At 41.4% G+C, this 17,895-nt stretch overlaps 2 protein-coding genes across 2 annotated transcripts; one reads left to right on the plus strand and one right to left on the minus strand.

Moving 5' to 3' along the window:
• Positions 1-7,174: 7,174 nt before the first annotated feature.
• On the plus strand, positions 7,175-9,554 carry ankrd53 (ankyrin repeat domain 53). The gene is made up of 6 exons (XM_034106316.1): positions 7,175-7,227; positions 7,472-7,562; positions 8,057-8,256; positions 8,492-8,656; positions 8,744-8,864; positions 8,951-9,554. Exons 1-6 carry the CDS (start codon positions 7,175-7,177, stop codon positions 9,473-9,475), a joined length of 1,155 nt encoding a protein of 384 aa, XP_033962207.1. The 3' UTR covers positions 9,476-9,554.
• A 730-nt stretch (positions 9,555-10,284) lies between these two features.
• tex261 (testis expressed 261) lies at positions 10,285-16,854 on the minus strand. Its single transcript, XM_034106317.2, has 6 exons — positions 16,615-16,854; positions 13,776-13,855; positions 13,325-13,478; positions 13,165-13,232; positions 12,973-13,075; positions 10,285-11,529 (listed from the first exon to the last, which is right to left on the minus strand). The coding sequence occupies exons 1-6, from the start codon at positions 16,682-16,684 to the stop codon at positions 11,414-11,416; spliced, it is 591 nt and encodes a 196-aa protein (XP_033962208.1). The 5' UTR covers positions 16,685-16,854; the 3' UTR covers positions 10,285-11,413.
• Between the last annotated feature and the right edge of the window lie 1,041 nt (positions 16,855-17,895).

The following is a 17,895-nucleotide window of genomic DNA, read 5'->3' on the forward strand; positions in this document are numbered from 1 at the left end:
CAGAACATTGTTCTTTTCTTCAGAAAGAAGATCATCACATCAGCTGTTTAGTCATCTGTTTGACAGACAGACCCCCCTACACCAAACCCAACCCCTCGCTGCTTATTGTGTTTATGTTGGCCTAATTCCAGCTCCCCTGCAGCATAAAGGGTGAAAAATACAAGCACTTTAATTCAATAGATTTAATACCTCAGGCAAAAAACATAATTTACCCTGTATGCAAACTTGTGTGTGTGTGTTTTACTTCCTGTCCTATCATGTTTGTCTAGGCAGAGTGGGTTAAAGTGGCCGACTGTCCCGAAGCTGTTGTGGTATCGCTGTCCCAATGGCATTTGCATATTTACATCGTGTTATCTCCACCAACACCAGACTTTATGAATATAATCAGGGTGCGTGTCAGAAGAACAATGGGGGTTGGGGGGGGCCTGCTGATGAACCAGGTCGAGGCAATGCTCCATGACCTGGATATAAGAGAGTCCGTCAGATTAGATAGGGTCGCGGTGTCAATGGCAAAACACATGCGTGTAAGTAGGGAAGCAATCACACAGAAACGCATGGACGACATAAAACTGCACGCACAGCAGGAAGAACGAGCGTGAGCCGCGGTGGTTGCGTTTCAGTTCGTCTCTGAAAACTCTACACTCACGTGCGGGTTAATAGCGCAGGGCAACGAGCACTGCTGCTGTTGTCAAGAGCAATCTCCTGACAGAACGATTAGATACATGTGACCTTGTTAATGGTGTCAACGAGCGGTTGATCTTCTCGGCTTTACACACAACCAGAGCGTGAGTTCACACAGCTGCTGACCCAGTAACTCCAGAAGGGTCAAAAGAAGGAATAGAAGTTATTTCCTAATGAATGTCAAAGTGATGAAACTAACGGTGGTTATTACTACGTCACCTTGTAAAACCTCTTCTGTAACGTTTGAATAAAGGCAACATGTCCAGAAAACACACAAATATATCTATTGTGTGTATCACATGAAAGGACTTTTTCTGATTCGTACAGAGCTTTAAGTACGGCATCTGTTTATCCTCTTCCAGCTTTGCTTTATCAGATCTTTTGTTTAGCGACAGGACCAATACAAAAGACCAGTTGACCTCTGACCTTCCCAAAAAATCCTTCGGAGCATCTGGTCTGAGTTCTGTTGGATGCACTCAATGTTGGAGACTAAATGTTCGCTGTAGACTTCATGAAATGGGGAAACCTGCACTCTAACAGTTTAAGTAACTTGAACTCTTGAGAGGTCCTGCTAATGTATAGGATTAATCATTTAGATACGGAGGGTGCACTACTTTAAGTACATTTGAATGACCTACACCACATTTAATCCAAAGCATCTGATTTGTTCCAACAACGGTTAAAGATTAGTGGAAGAATGACCGTAAAGTGGAGCTAGATGTCGGAGTACAGCCTATTGCTGGGAGATGTGACAATCACCAGAAGGACTACATCCCCTCAGGTTTTCGAAGAGCCGTGCTGCCTTGGAGAGGACTCACCACCTTGAATAAAAGAAACGGGTCTGCCATAAGATAGTTTGAGCTTTCCCATCTCCTCCCTCTACCTTCGTTACATTGACCTTAAAGGCGACATCTCATTCTCTCACTATCTCAGGCGTTTTATCGCTCCCTCCCCCTGGTCGTTTAGGCTGAACTGTGAGGATTGAGGTGGAAGAAAAGCTTGGGGTTGTGGGAAGGTGTGATGGCACCATGTCTGTCAGGACCTCAGGGATGAGAGAGCATCGGCCGACATCCAGAAAGAAGTGGTCAAAGTAAGAAGGATATCCTATCCTCTCGCAAAGGAGTAACACCTTGAATAACATAACGACGAGCTGTTGGGTCTTCCAGAGGTTCAGAAATGTGTGCTTTCTACCACGTAAGAAACCAAGCATGTGACCTAATCTGGTCACAGAGGCGCTCATCGTGGTGCGTGAGCCAACTCTTGCCTCCTCTCACTTAGATAACTCACACATGGCACAGAAATGTCCTTTCGATGGGCGTCTCAGTTTGCTTCAGACTTTCTCTGCTCACAATCCATTTATCTCCCTGTCATGTGATCTGATGGTACCCATTGGTGGCAGAACCCTGCTTCTTCTTCTCCTTTGACTCTCCTACTTCATCCTCTCAACCCACCCATCACCTCAATCCTTGCCCTAAACAGGCCCTGGTACAGTACATCGCCGTGCGCAACGATACTGAGGGAGGTCGCCGTGCGGTCACTGCGCAAAGCCTGGTCGCGCATTGTGACTCTGAGCTGCAGAATGTGCCATGGTGCATTAGCGCGCTGCCACCTGGCTGAGCATCAAGCATCAAGCACCGAGAGAGAGAGAGAGAGAGAGAGAGAGAGAGAGAGAGAGAGAGAGAGAGAGAGAGAGAGAGAGAGAGAGAGAGAGAGAAACAAGATGAAACGAGGATCTGAGGGATGGAGTTAAAAGGAAATATGATGGGGAAGCAAAAACAAGAAGGAAGATCAGAGGAGAAAATCTCCCTGATCCGTCACGATCTATGACTCAGGTGTTATCAAATATGCTGCATAAGGAAGCACACTTGTATGAAAAAAAGATGATCCTTTTCTGATATGAGCATCTGCAGCCCGTGTCTGCCTAGTTACTTGACATGATAATGCAAAAGGATGAGGAAGCAAAAAGAAGGACGAAGAAAGGAGGAGTGAGGACATCAGCGCAATGCCACACACACACACACACACACACACACACACACACACACACACACACACACACACACACACACACACACACACACACACACACACACACACACACACACACACACACACTCAGTATTTTTTCTAGGCAATGAGCATTTAGAGCAGGGGTGTCAAACTCAATTTCATCGCGGGCCAGAGTTCAGAAACCCCAGAGGCCCAGGGTCCTTGTAAGGTGGCTCATCAAATATGGAGGCATATCAAGGTTGTGTGTTTGCTCTGGTAGCTACTCTTCATCTTCTCCTTCGCTCTGTGTTCTCTCGCTTTTCAACGGCCTCACTTCTTAACTCTTTCCTCCCTCGATTGCTTCACTTCTCTTCTGAAGCACTGCTTCGGCTGTGTGGTCACTTTTCTTCAAACTCATTTAATGAAAACTCAAGCATTCTTACGAGTATTTTCCAGATATACAGAGCAGCAAACAGCCCTTAGAATGAAGAGGGAAACCCCAAATAAACCCAAAATGAGGATTTATTAGTATTTAATGTCCCTTGTTTAAATCTAGCCAAGAAACTATTTTGCAAGTGTCTTTTAATTCCAGTCAATGTGCACATACTACTTTCAATAAAAGGTCAAAATCACCATAAATAAATATTGAATAGAGGGATAATACGGTATAATAACCAACAAACCTTTAGATTCAGAGGACAGATGTATTCCCTTCCCATGTTCACTGAGCACAAAATCAGATGGATGTGATTGGATGAGGTAACGGACCAATGGGAGAGCGCGTTGTGAGGCTACTGGCACATGATCTCACTTTCATCCTCGCCCTAAGCAGGTTTAGACAGCTGAGATCGGCCTGATGCTAATCTGCTCTGCACCGACTGGACGTGCTGTAGCTAATGCCACACACACACACACACACACACACACACACACACACACACACACACACACACACACACACACACACACACACACACACCACACACACACACACACACACACACACACACACACACACACACACACACACACACACACACACACACACACACACACACACACACACACACACACACACACAGTATTTTTTCTAGGCAATGAGCATTTAGAGCAGGGGTGTCAAACTCAATTTCATCGCGGGCCACATCAGAGCATTATGGTTGCACTCAAAGGGCCGGTTGGAACTATATAAATACATATATATAAATATATAATATATATAAAATAATGTGTTGTATTACATTATTGCCTCTGAATTGGATTATTATCGGATAGGATAATGACTTAGTAATTATCTATGTCTGAAAGCAAATAATTGCAAGTCTCTTCAGTGCGCATGTCACAAAACGAGATGCATTGTGGGACATGTAGTTCATGGGCAACCTGATTCTGTAAAGCGGCATGTAATCGTATAATAAACGTATTACATTCTTTGCAAGCTCTTGCGGGGCCACATAAAATGAAGTCGCGGGCCGGATGTGGCCCCCAGGCCTTGAGTTTGACACCCCTGATTTAGAGTAAGAGAGGTACATTTGACAAACACATCTTTGAACTAAGACGCAAGTTGCTCTAATGTGTGCTACACAAGTTGTCAGAGGAGTTTTGTAACACGCTGTGTGTATGTAACCTAAAACAGTTTATCCCAGAAAAATCAGTTGTTTTAACCCTTTTCTTCTGCACTTGACATCTGATTTATGTAAAACAGTTTTCCCCAGAGCTTGAAAAATATTCATTTGAAAAAAATAAACAGAAAGCTTTTAAGATGTTAAGGCTCATGCACTCTCATAGACAGACTGAGTTTGACAGTACATGGGCAATCAAACACACATTCTCACTCAACTGCCAGAAGAAAGAGGTCACGTCGGGGGTCGTCGTCCGGGGATTTGTGCTGAAAGTTAAACATGAAATAGCTCTACACCGACACACTCCGTAAAATGTGACCGAGGACAGAGGAAGCTAAAGAGGCCGCAGCGGGACCGTGCCCTTACTATTAAGCCGTATATACATTTACGTGCACGTAAACACACACACGGTTTTCTTACTCACTCTTTCTGTGCACTTGCATGCATTTGTCATCGAAGTAGCAGTGTTGTGATAAAGGCGTGGGCTCTGGGGGGGTTGGAGGCTCGGAGCAGGAAGCCAGAAGTTCACGGCCCGTCCTTGACCCTCCACTGGACCTTCATAGCTTGGAGTGACAGAGAAGGACAAAGAATAAAAAGGTGGAAGTCAAAAGTACTGAATAGCTGCAGAAAATATGTATGAGGCACGTTAAGATATTAAGGTTTTTTTATTGAAAAGCTAGTAAGTGGATCTTAAAGTTAAAGATTTTGACTAACTAAAAATATTCTTCATTGTGGAAGTTTCCATCACCACAAGTCAGCAATCTATATTTGCAAGTCTGTGATTATTTGTTCCTTTATTTTGTATTCCTTTTTCTATATTTTATGCTTTTTAGTGGAATAAAAAAGAAAAGGGGAAATAGAATACTTGTATTTATTTATAAACTTTCTTCCAATGGGTTAAGGAAATGTAAAGCTGCATAGACAACAAGGGTACGTTTAATTTTAGCAATAGTGTTTGTGCTTTCCGTTCTCTAGGATTTCCCTAGAAAATGTAGCAAATGTATGAATACAGAAACCAAGGAAACCAAAAGAATAAACATAAACCAATGATAAGATACATTTCAGTGAGTTTGCTTATTCTGAATCCTCTAAATCGACTTAACCCAAACTACAGTGTCTCTAGTACTCTCTACCATGACAAACAGTTCTCTACATCCAGTGCCGCCCGGGGTCAAGTGGTCAATATTAGTGATCACAGAGGCCTGCGCCCGATGAGCTTATCGACCCCTCAGCCTCACAGAGACATAGAGAATATACGTGTTAATTCCTATCGGAATCAGGCGTGGCGGCAGGCCCGGTGCGCAGTGGAACAAACGTTAGCTCTGAGGCCTCAACAGCACTGGCAGGATTGATCTCCTTTTACTCACAAAGCACCGTCAATACAAACACACCAGGGATGGGAGAGTGCAAGTAACCATTGTTGCCATGACAGGAGCCATTCATCTGCCCGGACCTGTCACAATGACTCAGACCTGTTTTATCAAATAAGGAAGTGAACTTTTTACTTTCAAAAATGGCATGCTGATTAAGGCTTTGTATGTGAAACGTAAGCTGCATACAAATATTAGTGTATTTGGCTGCTCATCTTTCTTCTCAGATTATGAGGAGGTTTAAAAGTGCCTTTCTTTTAAACACACTTTGAAATTAACATTCAACTTAATATTTCAGGTTAACAAAAATAAAAAAACAGATAGAAAAGAGAAATAAACATACAAGGTGGGCACGAAATAAACAGCTGTCTATAGGAGGTGCTGTCATGTGGGGGGGGGGGGGGGGGGGGGGATGACATACTCTCCTTATGAGATGACAACATATCTGCCATTACAACAAGGTGCATCCTTGTCTGCTTTATGTCATAGCATACAAACATTACATATGTGAGGGGAAGTACTCATGGTATGTAATGGGCATTTTCAGACAGATGCAACACAACATTACACCATTTTATATAATGCACAGTACCATTTTACACTTTTGGCTAATTTTGACAAAGGTGATTCATTAACTAACATCCCACCAACTTGCTGCATTTTGTTGTCGATTCACGTTCTTCTGCTGCTTTCAAGTTTGGCAATCCTCTGAGAAAGAAGCTTGAGATGCAGACTGTATTTTCTGGACCAGGTTCCATCCCCCCCGAACCTGAGGACGACGAGGATTTTTTCTTGAAGAACCATTATAATTATTTGTTTTATACATCTATCTCACCATAAGTAAGTACCGACGTAATGTACCAACTTTTGTTTCTACAAATGACTGACTTTTAAACGTTTTCTTTTAAATATTATCAACGTGTGGCGGCAGTTGCAATAATGCTAACGTATGCTAGCTACGAGCTAATGACGACAAACGTATTTTGCTGACAGCCAATGAAATTGCAACAAGGCATCAGCCAATCAAGGTTGAGCATGCGCATTGATTGACTTATATTAAAAACACCCAACGTTGAATTATATAGGCTTTATGTTAACGGAAAACTTGCATTGAAAGAGGATACAATTGTGAAAATTAATGAATATTTTCTAGTTATGATTCGACTTAAATATGACCCAGTAAAAGTGGAAAATGAATGTGGTATAAAAATGTATCTAAATCAATGTTGTTGCTACCTTTGACACACCTCAGACCGAACAATGATTAACCCAAGCATTTAGTATACAAATAATAAAAAAATAGGGTTCTTGGTCTATTAAATAAACGTAGCATTAGGTAAACAAACAGATTAAAAAGGTTTACAATAAAAAAAATGACTGGATATTTTGTAGATTGTAGAGTGATCAGGACTGCAGCTGTTAAAACAAAACGCTTAACTCCGTGAAAGTGGAAAGTAAAAGTGACCCAAAAAAATCAGTTTGTTTCATGTTGACCACGTTTCCTTGGTAACCATGGAACCTGTCAACAAATCAGAAAAACGGAGACGAGGGGAATGTAGAAATCGGTAAATAACTTCAGAAATGTATTGATAATTGTTCTGCTTTTTAATGTAAACTTTAATTCATAGTAAACTAGCTGCTTTTGAGCACTTTACTTTTTACATGGGCCATTTTGAACGTTACCTGACTGTATTCAAAGTCACCATCTACCCCTAGTTTCATTTGGTGCAGAAAAGTCTTTATTTTTGCCCTATGTTGATACTAACCTAGCATTCACAACACTAGTTTTTTAATGGTTTCATTTCACAGGAAGGTGACCCACAAAGCTCCCCCAGAGGGGCAGATGTGTCCAGATGTTGGGAGCCAAGAAGAGCTGGATCTGTACAGTGTGAACAGACAGGTAGGCTCAATAACATTAAGAGAAGAAAGGAGCTTAGTGGTGGAATTAAATTGACCCACTGCAATAATTTTATCTCTAAACTCTCTAAAAAAAAAGGGCCTTCTACTGTATACGTTGATTAGAATAAAGGTAACAATTCAGCATTGAAAAGTTGAGTAGCCAAGGAAATTCTTATTGGGAAGAAAAGTAGTTATGTGTTTTTGAAGTTTTATCCAGTGGAAATGGTATTTCACTGTTAAAAGATGCAATGAACATTCAATGAACAAGTGTAAACCTTAATCTGTAAAGTGGTAACAGGAAAAAAAAATCTATATTTCTCGTTATAAATGCATTTCATCAAAAGCACACATGGAAATAATCGAATAAATGGTCAGTCCACTAACAATAAATGTACGAGAAATAATGATTGCTCTGCTCCAATGAATTTCCCAGCAAGCCATGCCATTGCAGAAGCATAATATAACTGCATGCATATGATGTGTTTCTTCCACCAGGGTCTTTCAGCGCTGCACATGGCCTGCCTTTACGGCCAGCTGGCTACCATTCAGCTGCTGGTGGAGTCCAGGCATGGGGAGGTCAACAGCAGCGATAATCAGGGTCGCCGGCCTGTTCACATGGTCCTGTCCCCCCAGAGCTCACCCAACACCGCCTCGTGCCTCATTTGCCTGCTGGAGCACGGGGCTGACATTAACACGTAGGGGAACACTTTTTTTGTGAATAAAATGCTGTGGGTATGTCCAAGTAGCTGGATGTATCAGCTGGGTCCAATAGCTGCTTATTCAAACACTAAAGTAAAGCATTTTTTAAGAAAAGCCTACAATAAAAAGTGAAATTATGATTACGATGAGATAGTTTGATGTATGCTGTTGACAGGAACAATGATTATGATGACACAAATAATAGTAGTGATTTATGTTTGTCTTTACCAGTACCACAGATTCAGGGGAGACCCCGCTGCACCTGGCCGCCGCTGAAGGCCTCCTGAGCTGCACAGAGACCCTCATGCAGGCCGGAGCCGATGAGCTGGCCCGGGACGGCCTGGGACAAACTCCTCTGGATTTGGCCCGCATCTGGTGCCACAGGGAGGTGGCAAGGTAACAAGCTAAAATAACAACAGCATACACAGTTGGTTAAACTGTTTTGGTTGAAGTTTGAGACGGACTTCTTGTGTTGTTGTGCAGGTATCTGAAAAGCTGCATGTGGCAAACTGATAAGAAGAAGGAAATGCAGGAGAGGAAGCTGGGTCAAACTTTATACATTGATCTCATGGATATGGTCAAATTAAATAAGATCAATAAAAAGGTTGGTTTGTATGTTGGGAAAATCTAATCTCTCCACATCTAGGGGTTTGCAGCATTTTTCGAACTAATCTCCATGTCTTTGTTTAGACAGTTATAGATGAGAAGATGATAGAGTGGGCGAACCAAAAAGGTCTTCCTCTCCTGAAGGAATTCTCCCCTAGAGTCTTGGTGAGCCAGTACCACACCCAGTGCCTCACTTCTGATCCAAAACACCAGCCAGGAGGTCATCTGGAGGACAAAAACATCCCCACTAAGCAACCTCCAGCCTCCTCCCCTGGACCCTGGACCATCTTCACGGGCCTCCAACCAGAAAAGCCCCTCAGGGAGCCGGACCTCCGGGACAAAGTGACGGTGCTGGGGGGCAGCCAGCAGCCTCAGTACACCACCCAGTGGGACAGCAGGCGCCACCCCGCCCCCGACCTGCCTCTGGATGTCCTCCAGAGGGTGTTGTTCCCCAGAGCCTTCCCTTCCAGGATCGCCTCCCCACGGTACTTTGAGCCAAAGGACATTGTGGAGGTCCAGCACAGAGGATACCCCCAGGGGCGGAGCACCTCCCCCTGGACAGAGGTGGCCATGCACTTGGCTGAAGTGCTGGAGCCCGGACATTACTGAACAAAGGAAGAGCTTAAACAACACCTGCATTAGTAAATGTCTGAAAGGAATGGATTAAAAATATCCCTTATGTAAACTTGATGGTAGATTAAAAATCTTTTGTATTTAACATGCCATCAAAAATGATCTGAAAAAATGTAATTATTGTGCTTAAGGGGATTCTATTTTAGGAAATGTTTTGTAAGGACATCTAGCAGTGTCCTCTATGTAATCTCACTTTGAGTTGTAACAGTCTCAACAGTAGACCTTCCCTAACACAAAATCCCCCTCCCCCCTCCTAGACTTCAAGCCCATAGTGACAAAAATTAAAAATGCCACACACCCCAGATGCTGCGCCTCCAAACGCGGGGTGAAAGGAGGGGTGAGTGAAAGGTGAGAAAACCTCAGTGAACTGGGTCACCTGTCTCAGATGAGTCCCTGCACTTTCTCTGCTCCCCCCAGGGAACTGACTCGGGGTCCAGGTGAGGGCTTGTCAACAGCGTGTGTGTGTGTGTGACTGGGAGCTGTGGCCTGTCAGCTAAAGGTGTGTGTGTGCGTGTGGTTGTTTTGTCTTTTTAGCTTTACTTCACACCTCAGTGGGGGTCAAAGTGCACACTAGCCTCAACCTCACTGTGACCGAGACACACGGGACGTGGATAACACCAGCTAGACTGACTGCCACACACACACACACACACACACATTTTTAGACAGTGAAGTTAACAGGAAAATCCATCGTACTACACATTTTATTTAACATTAAATAAGTGAAGATTTAATTGGAAATGTTGAGGATCTATTTTCCCGTGAAAAGAAGCATTTAATCTATCTGTTATTTCAACAAAGTATTTTATTATACATCTGTGCAGCATACCAGCCTCCGATGAATCGCACTCTGTAATTGGTAAAAAGAATATCGGGCTCTTTAAAAGCACTTTCATCAAAAACCACTTTGAGCAGCTTTTGTCCCTGACGCACGTTAGAGTCTTCACAAGTGTTTTCATTTGTCGTCAGATGTCGGGTTAACTCTCAATGTTTTTAAAAAATCTGTTTGTTATTACTGTGGATTTCTTTTCAAAATAGTCCAAAAAAGAGCCGGTGATTAATGAGTCTGTAGATCTGGAAGACAAAAAAAGAAAATCTCCAACACATGATCCAGACTGGGAGATATTCATTGTAGATCACATTCATTTAAGGGCGTTTCGCTTATAGAAGTAATCCTTATTAAGCCATGTTCATCACTGTGAAGCGACGGGGTGTTTACATCATGCCACATCCTGTAATTAAATTAAAGCACCATCTGATTAATTACAACTTAACTTCACTTTCTTATTTAAAGAAGTCGGGTAAAGTAGGGACTTGAGGCATTTTTCCTGCAGCTGTTATGCCACTTTAAACCAAAATGAAAGCTTGGCCATCAGGATTAAACCAGAAAGTGCCTTAAAGTGGCTTCCTCTGGGGAGATTTATCTAGTCGTCTCCTAATTCTGCTCTTCTGTGTTTAATCTTAGCGTGAAACCTACAACACATAAAAGACAGAACATCTCGTCTCCAGGAAAAAACACTAAATTATTTATCTCCCAAGTCAAAACGTACAGGTTACATTTCAGACCTTTTCACAAACATATTTCAATACCAAAGATTTAAAAAATGTCCAACATGTGAATAACAAAGTGCTGCGCTACAGAACCGATCCCCACAAAGGGGTCTTTAGTTGATGTTGTTGGCAGTCAGACAGACAAAGAGAGAAACAAAGAGACGACCGTGGTCGGTGTAAAGTCGTCCAGCAGGAAGCTCCGATCCGTTCATTGGTCCTTCCTCTTTCTTCCCAATATGGCCACTGTTTCGTTTTTAGTCCCATCCAGAAAACAAATTCCCAGAGTCCTTCCTGCTTCCCCTTAATCCTCCACACACACACACTCATACACCTCTTGACCCTGAGGCTGCCCCCCCGAGCCCCTTAGTACATCTTCTGTCTGCTGGGCAGCACCGCCTCCTTCAGGACCGAGAACACCACGAGGATCCCAGACCTCTTCCCCCTCTTGCCCTTGGTGAAGTAATTAGACACCACATCATCTAAAAGAAAGAACAAAGTCAATTGTTATACATTGCTGTTTTTATCTTCAGACAACACCTGTCGTTTTTTTATTTAGTCAAAGCTTCTATGGAGGTCTTGAAAAGAAGCTTCAAGTGTGTGTTGTCAATCAATAATCACACTTTTCCAATCAACCAAAATATTTAATGAACGTGTATTTTCTTTATTAAATCAACTTGATCGTTAATTCACAGTAAAAGTGTGACAAAATAGACGTTATCTTATTTAAAGTCATTTATGTTGCTATTGGATTCCTGCTTGTCTCCCGTTGTTAGCAGCAACCTGTTTTTGCCCACACTGAAAATTAGTTTTTTTTAAAGGCTAAAGCTAAACGCTAACAAATATGGATTGAAGCATTTGTTGGATGATTTATGTTTGGCAATATTTGTAATGATTACATGTATTTTCAATTAACTTGGACTAATGGAATTTACAACGCTTTAGAGTTAAGGGTAATATCTGGAAAAGAAAAGCAGCGCAGTATTTGAATGTGACGTTATAAATTAGCTTTAACTTTTCATTACAACCCTACTCATTTGTTGTTTAAGATCAAGATGAAATCAACAACAGTGGTCACACACACAGAGAAAAAAAAGCAATTGGGGATCGAAACCATGACCGAGTCTCATCGACTGACTGAACTAGCACGGCTAATATAAGCGCAGGGGGTCATTCCTTTAAATCAGTGGTTCTCAAACTTTTTTCAATCATGTACCCCCTAGCCAAGTACCCCCTGATCAGCGCAAAAACAATTTGTTAAGGAACAAATGTCTTTAAAGAGGTACAGTAAAACAACAACCTTGTAACTGAGAAGCACTTAAATGCTACATTTCAAATGTTTACTATCCATCACTAAATTCATGACAAACCAATGTTAACATCATGCAATAACACTAAGACGACATTAGTTGCATTGAACTGATCTTTTTAATAAGTTGTACTTACAATGTAGTGAGAAATATGGGCTTGTGCTTCACTGAGGACCTTTGTCATTCTGACAGGGAGGCTAACTGCAGTTATTACACTTTGCGTTTTGAAATATGTTTAACTTTATTTTTCCCATTTTATTATCCAGAATTACTGTAAACTTTTGAATAAAGTAGTTAATCTACTATTAGTAGTTTGTTTAAATGCATTAATTATGTTTTGTTTTTTCATTAACATAAAATAAATCTCACGTACCCCCTGCAGTACTCCAACGTACCCCTAGGGGTCCGCGTACCCCCATTTGAGAACCACTGCTTTAAATGACAGACATGGTTTTCCCTTGATTACCATGACATTATAACATAGGCTTTTTAAGATTGTGTTCATAAGACTGAGGGATCTAAGAACGTGTCATGATAGAGAGATTACAATTAAACATACTAAACCCACAGCTCGAATCAACAACCAACATACAGCCAAAGAGACATAAATCTCACCTCCTTGTTGCATGGTGGACGGAAGCACGTTCTCCCCCGCTGACAGGGACACGAAGAAGCCGAAGGGGATCACCCACAAGCAGATGGTGAAGTACGCCAGCACCTTGACGCAGAATGAAAGATTATGAGACTTGAGTTAGAATGGCAGACAATCTTTTTCATGAATATGGCTTCAGAAAGAGACAACATTACCTCTGAGAAGGGATAATACTCTTGTGCAAAGAACTGGAAGGCCATATAATGGTTCACCACCACCAACACTGGAGAGTGAAGACAAAGAAGAGACAACATGTTGGAAAACAGGATAAGAGAAAAAGAGATTTGGGACCAACAGATAGTGTGTCATGCTCACCACAGGAGAGGATAAAGTTTGGGGAGCTCAGCGCGATGTAAGGGAAAGTCTGCAGGAGGCCAAAGTACACCAGGTTGGTGAAGAGGCCGACCCCCACCATCAGCACTGGGAAGCTCTCAAAGAGATAGAGACAGGCCAGCACCCCTGTGGAGAACTGGACACGGACACACGGACACACACACGGACACACACACACACACACACACACACACACACACACACACACACACACACACACACACACACACACACACACACACACACACACACACACACACACACACACACACACACACACACACACACACACACACACACACACACACACACACACACACACACACACACACACACACACACACACACACACACACACACCTTGTTAACAACATGGTTGAGTGCAGTATATTCTTAAAAACAAGAGAATTAGGGGAATGATGCGGTTACTCACCATTATCATGTACTTTATTATTCGACTGGTGGCTACTGTGTATTCTTCTATTAGTTCTGCCAAGTAGTACAGGCCAGCAGCTGGGGGAGACAATCAGAAGGGATCAGAATTCATATAAGAGTCAAAAGAAACAAGAAAAACAGAGAGGCAGTTTCATCATTGGATCTTCCAGGCATTTCAATTATCTCAATAAAATACAAATGATAAAAATAAATAATCCTGTTGTTCACCACGTAGCGATACATTGCTTGTTTGTGTTCAAAATAAAAAGGTAAATCTTAAAGATGAAAATACGTTTTGAAAATGTTACCTACGCAGCAGGATTTTTTATAACTAGTTATTTTTGATACATTCCTGACTGGGCCAATTGAATCTGGAAAAGTACTGCATGATTATACCGACTTAATAAAGTAAGGGTCTGGGCAATCATGGGTTGTACTGCTCCTTCACCTAGTTTTGCTTACAGAGTTGCACTGTTGCAATGCTACAAAGCAGCTTATGATTGGCAATAAAGGCCCAGAAGGAAAGACTTATTAAGGCGGTCATTGGAAAAAAGTCATGTTTTTACCACTTTATACTTGGGCATCATTTACAAATGTTTTATGTTTATAAGTCATTAATAGGAGGTGACAGAAAGCCACTTTGGCTGGTGTTTAACTCCGTCTATTTGGTATTATTGTAAATGCTCTGAATTCATTGCTAAATGTCAAAGAAGTTCTTAAATGAAAAGGCAAGGGTGCCACATTAATGTTATTAAGTTGCTAACTGCTAAAACGCAAACAAAAATATTGCAGTCAGAAAAAGACATCAGAATTTTCTCGGCTCATATCGTGGCAAATCAAAAGCTATTAAATGATGATATGTGAACTGTCTAGCATTGGTAAATATTTGGTAATGCCTTAGTTAATTATTTAATCTGATTCAGTTTAGCAAACATGATAATCTTAGTTCCTTGATCCTGACTAGTATCAGAATCATAGTCAGCTTTATATATACAAAAATAGACATAACATCGAGGAACAAAGAGAACTAACCCGGTACATTTAAGGTAAACACACAAGGTTATCATGCACTCAGAACAAGTATGTGCCGAAAGTAAAACATAAGAACAACAAAAGAAGAAACAAGTACACAACCACACACAGCTGGGCTAGAGTGACTGATACTAGCAGGGTTTGACAGTCAGCAGCCACACCTGACAGCTGTGTGTGTGTGTGTGTGTGTGTGTGTGTGTGTGTGTGTGTGTGTGTGTGTGTGTGTGTGTGTGTGTGTGTGTGTGTGTGTGTGTGTGTGTGTGTGTGTGTGTGTGTGTGTGTGTGTGTGTGTGTGTTACGTGGCCAGGGGGGTATACCACGAAGCAGGATTTTCGCTTAGCCGGCTAACTTCAGGGAAAACTCGGGGTTTCACTGATATCACTGCCCCGTCTACACGATCTGACTTTAATTACATTTGACTCGAGTGTTTCGTCAACTTAATGTGTTGCTTAAAATAATACTTCTGCATACAGTATGTGACACTGTGTCACATACTGTATGCAGAAGTATTATTTTAAGCAACACATTAGATCCACTCGTGTCTTGGACGGACAGTGATATCATAAACCTATTAATGTACGCATTCAAACACTTGTTCTGTTAGCAGCTGTATTCACCTTGCAGGTGCAGCTATGTGGCTTTGATCCTGGATAAAGTGTTTAAGTCATGGATGTTTAAAGTTGAACTTCTTCATATGTCTAATATTATAGTTGACTTTTCATTCAGGAAGTATGACGCTGCGCTGTCAGTGCGCTTCTCCATGTTTGTGATTGGTCGAATGCTCCAGATACCACCACTTTTATGTGAACGCGCACCTAACTAGATAGGACACGGCTGGCTTGAGCGATCCACTTGATAACCAGCGGTGTAGGACAGTTTAGCGAGAGCGGCTTTGTTTTGGATTAGGACAACCGGATAACTCAAAACATATCCAGGATAGGTTGAACTAGATTCGTAGTATACCTCCCAGGTTATGTTGAACCAGCTTCGTATCGTAGTACAGGCCTCTGGTAACTAACTTGCAACGTGGACACAGACAGACAAGCTCTTTGACAACGTTTTGAAGCAAACCCAACATATTAACATACTGTTTGTAACTATGTGAGCCAAATGCTTAATATACAGTTTGTCGACTAACCTACGGGAATGTCATATTGTTAACATTGTAAATAACCATGCTAGTTAGATTTGAAGCAACATTGTCTAGTTCATATTAGTTTACATGCTAACCTTCCAACTGAATACTGATGCTATTATATCAAATCTGTATTGCATATCAGACTTTAGGACCTCACTATTGTCATATGCTCACTCAGGCATCGAAGTTCTGAATAGTTTAAAATGGTAAAAACTGAAGAGAGAAAGCTAAATGCTAGCTTACTTAGCATCATGAAACACAATTGTTTCCCCATGTACAACGAAAACTACTTAAGTTTAAGACGTGGCAAAAACTAACAAAAATACATTCTTCACTTTAATGACTACTGTTTTAAAAAAATATGCTGTTGTCATTTAAACAAATTAAAAAGGCATGAATTCGTTCTTCCTGTGGTGGAAATCTTGCTAGCTTAGCAAGCAAACAGTAGTGAGGTAAACGAACACAGTGTACCTTATTTAGTCATAAGGTAGGCTTATTATTTGTAATTGCATTTTATTATTAACACTTGTGTAGTGCCAATACAGGTGCAGGGCAGCAAACAAAGCCTAGTTATTATTAAATGTTGCAGCTTCACTTACTGAAATGGTCCGCTAGCGTTATTAATTAGCTACCTAGCATTTGCATGGATTTTAAAACATGCACTTACCTATTGCTAGCGTAACGAAGGACACTTGGATGACTAGCGACAGCCAGCTGAGTAAATAAATAAACCACATCTCTCCACATGTGCTACAACACACAACAATATGAAAAAAAGACAGAAAACTAGTAAAAGCTAGCAGGCTAGTTACTAGCTCGGAACACCGGTCAAAGTTCCTGCCTGTTTGTTTTGAGGAAAGCAGAGAAGAAGGGGCCTGTCTGGAGGAGGGAGAGAGGTGTTTTGATGCAGCGCCATCTTTGGTTGGAGGACAGCTGCAAGAGTCTGGCACTCAACCAGTCTATGCACTCAACTCATAAGCTGTATTTGGCAACTGAGAAATACATAATAAAGAGCAGAATTTCTCCAGGTTGTATCTTATTCATCGACAATTCCGTCATGTGAAATATCATTGTACCAAACTCTGCAATTATCAATGTATGTTGTTGCACTACTATCCCATTCATTCACCCATTGTAGACGCAACTTGTGGACAGCAGTGCTCGAACCTCAAACCTTGCATTGATGTATTCAAAAAGCTTTTGACACTGAAACATAACTTAACATCCTGATTAATTCAATGCAGGGCTTCACTATGGGAGCCCATTAAAAAAGAACATCAGTGATGCAAACACAGGTGAAGAAAGAGAAAACTATTCGAAGCGGGAAAAAAACAGCGTAATAATGTTAAAAGTGTGGTTTACCAAGACACAATATGGTACCCGAAAATAAAAATGGTGTGGTGGTTTAGTCACTTGACAGTTTGATGAAAAAATTGTGTTTGAACACTTAACAACATGCACGTCAACATTATTTTCATAGAAAGCCAAACTACGGGTGGGAACCTGAAAAAGTTCTCCTTTAAAATCAAACTCAAAAAACAAACACATCTTGTTGGACTTGTATGGTAATACATTTGTAACATTTGTCTTGTTGTATTTGCTAGGCCCTCAGTATGCTCCTATTAGTTTCAGGAATTGTACCTTTGGTAAAGATTGTTGATACAACCCTATTTTCTTACAACTAAATAATGTGTCTTTTTATTTGTTAATCATCCTGGGAGATATAATGTAAGATCATCATTCAGGAAAGGATGGGGGAAACCGTACAGGGCAATATATAATAAAGATTCACAGCAAGTTTATGGGTGTCCCTGGTGTCTCTAGTCAACACATCTTTCATGTATCAGTTTCAGAACCTCTCATTACTTTCATGTCTCCATTTCCTACTATTTCTCTCATACACACTTTTGGCTTTCATGTGCATTGATTCAATAACAGAGGGTAGAAT

This window comes from Pseudochaenichthys georgianus, chromosome 18, assembly GCF_902827115.2.
Source record: "Pseudochaenichthys georgianus chromosome 18, fPseGeo1.2, whole genome shotgun sequence".
NCBI lineage: Eukaryota > Metazoa > Chordata > Actinopteri > Perciformes > Channichthyidae > Pseudochaenichthys > Pseudochaenichthys georgianus.